Below are 2,500 nucleotides of genomic sequence, written 5' to 3'. Positions count from 1 at the left end.
CACGTCATCAAAGACATTTATCAAAAAAACTAAAAAAAACGCGCACACACGTACACCGCACCCTCGTTTGGATTCCCAGTATACCTTGAAACATCTTGTCAAAACTTGACAAAATGTAACAACACAATTCACGACAATGTTTTAAGCATTCAAAGGACGTACACACACAAACACACATACAGACACAAATACTTATACAGACAATCATCCACATCCCCACACACACACACACACACACACACACACACACACACACACACACACACACACACACCCTATACACACACACACACACACACGCACACACACACACACACACACCCACACACACACACACACACACACACACACACACACACACACACACACACACACACACACAAGATAACAATAACAAGTCGCGTAAGGCGAAATTACTACATTTAGTCAAGCTGTGGAACTCACAGAATGAAACTGAACGTAGTCCGCCGCTAGTGCAAAAGGCAGTGAAAGTGACGAGCCTGTTTGGCGCGGTAGCGATTGCGCTGTGCTTTACTGTACCTCTCTTCGTTTTAACTTTCTGAGCGTGTTTTTAACCCAAACATATCATATCTATATGTTTTGGGAATCAGGAACCGACAAGGAATAAGATGAAATAGTTTTTAAAACGATTTCGGAAATTCAATTTTGATCATAATTTTTATATTTTTAATTTACAGAGCTTGTTTTTAATCCAAATATAACATATGTATATGTTTTTGGAATAAAAAAATGACGAAGAGTAAAATGAAACTGTCTTTGGATCGTTTAATACAAAAATAATTTTAATTAGAAGTTTCCGATTTTTAATGACCAAACTCACTCATTAGTTTTTAAGCCACCAAGCTGAAATGCCATACCAAACCCCGGCCTTCGTCGAAGATTGCTTTGCCAAAATTTCAATCAATTTAATTGAAAAATGAGGGTGTGACAGTGCCGCCTCAACTTTTACAAAAAGCCGGATATGACGTCATCAAAGGTATTTATCGAAAAAATGAAAAAAACATCCGGGGATATCATACCCAGGAACTCTCATGTCAAATTTCATAAAGATCGGCCCAGTAGTTTAGTCTGAATCGCTCTACACACAGACACAGACACACACACACACACACACACACACACACACACACACACACACACACACACACACACACACCCACACACATACACCACGACCCTCGTCTCGATTCCCCCCTCTATGTTAAAACATTTAGTCAAAACTTGACTAAATGTAAAAATGTACTCACCAGAAGGAAAACATTACTGTTCTTTTTACGTTTTGACTAAATGTTTTAACATAGAGGGGGAATCGAGACGAGGGTCGTGGTGTATGTGTGTGTGTGTGTGTGTGTGTGTGTGTGTGTGTGTGTGTGTGTGTGTGTGTGTGTGTGTGTGTGTCTGTCTGTCTGTCTGTCTGTCTGTCTGTCTCTGCGTGTATGTGTGTGTAGAGCGATTCAGACCAAACTACTGGACCAATCTTTATTACATTTTACATGAGAGTTCCTGGGAATGATATCCCCGGACTTTTTTCCTTTTTTTCGATAAATATCTTTCATGACGTCATATCCGGCTTTTTGTAAAAGTTGAGGCGGCACTGTCACCCCCCTTATTTTTCAATCAAATGGATTGACATTTTGGCCAAGCAATCTTCGACGAAGGCCGGACTTCGGTTTGCATTTCAGCTTGGTGGCTTAAAAATTAATTAATGACTTTGGTCATTAAAAATCTGAAAATTGTAAAAAAAAAAAGTTTTTTATAAAACGATCCAAATTTACGTTCATCTTATTCTTCATCATTTTTTGATTCCAAAAACATATAAATATGTTATATTTGGATTAAAAACAAGCTCTGAAAATTAAAAATATAAACATTATGATCAAAATAAAATTTTCGAAATCAATTTAAAAACACTTTCATCTGATTCCTGGTCGGTTCCTGATTCCAAAAACATATAGATATGTTTGGATTACAAACACGCTCAGAAAGTTAAAACAAAGAGAGGTACAGAAAAGCGTGCTATCCTTCTCAGCGCAACTACTAACCCGCTCTTCTTGTCAATTTCACTGCCTTTGCCACGAGCGGTGGACTTACGATGCTACGAGTAGACGGTCTTGCTGAAAAATTGCATTGCGTTCAGTTTCATTCTGTGAGTTCGACAGCTACTTGACTAAATGTTGTATTTTCGCCTTACGCGACTTGTTTCTGTTTGCTCTTATTCAAGTGCATGTCATTGTTATCTTGTTTAATGCACAGTCATCATACCGTTTTGAAGCAGCAGCAAAAAAAGCAAAACTCGGCTCTTCATGTTGTTCGTTGAAGTTTTCAGACCAGAGTGAAAGCTGTACTTGATGGCTATGTGTTCTGTTGTATATTGTCATGCGTTGACCTTTCGATGCCACTTTCTTATCATGAAATGTGTCAGTTTGCTCGCTGTTTTACCTTTTTATCTCTTTATCTTTTGTTTTATTTTGTCCGAATC

General features: G+C 38.2%; 1 protein-coding gene across 1 annotated transcript in view; it reads right to left on the bottom strand.

Annotated features, from left to right (window-relative positions):
- Positions 1-94, bottom strand: part of LOC138977840 (macrophage mannose receptor 1-like) — a 12,246-nt gene extending 12,152 nt beyond the window's left edge. Inside the window, exon 1 of the mRNA XM_070350447.1 lies at positions 85-94. Within this exon, the coding sequence (XP_070206548.1) occupies positions 85-94 (10 nt within the window). The remainder of the gene's footprint in view (positions 1-84) is intronic.
- Positions 95-2,500: the final 2,406 nt, after the last annotated feature.

The sequence above is a fragment of the Littorina saxatilis genome, linkage group LG10, assembly GCF_037325665.1.
Source record: "Littorina saxatilis isolate snail1 linkage group LG10, US_GU_Lsax_2.0, whole genome shotgun sequence".
NCBI lineage: Eukaryota > Metazoa > Mollusca > Gastropoda > Littorinimorpha > Littorinidae > Littorina > Littorina saxatilis.
This window is presented reverse-complemented; position numbering and strand designations above follow the sequence as displayed.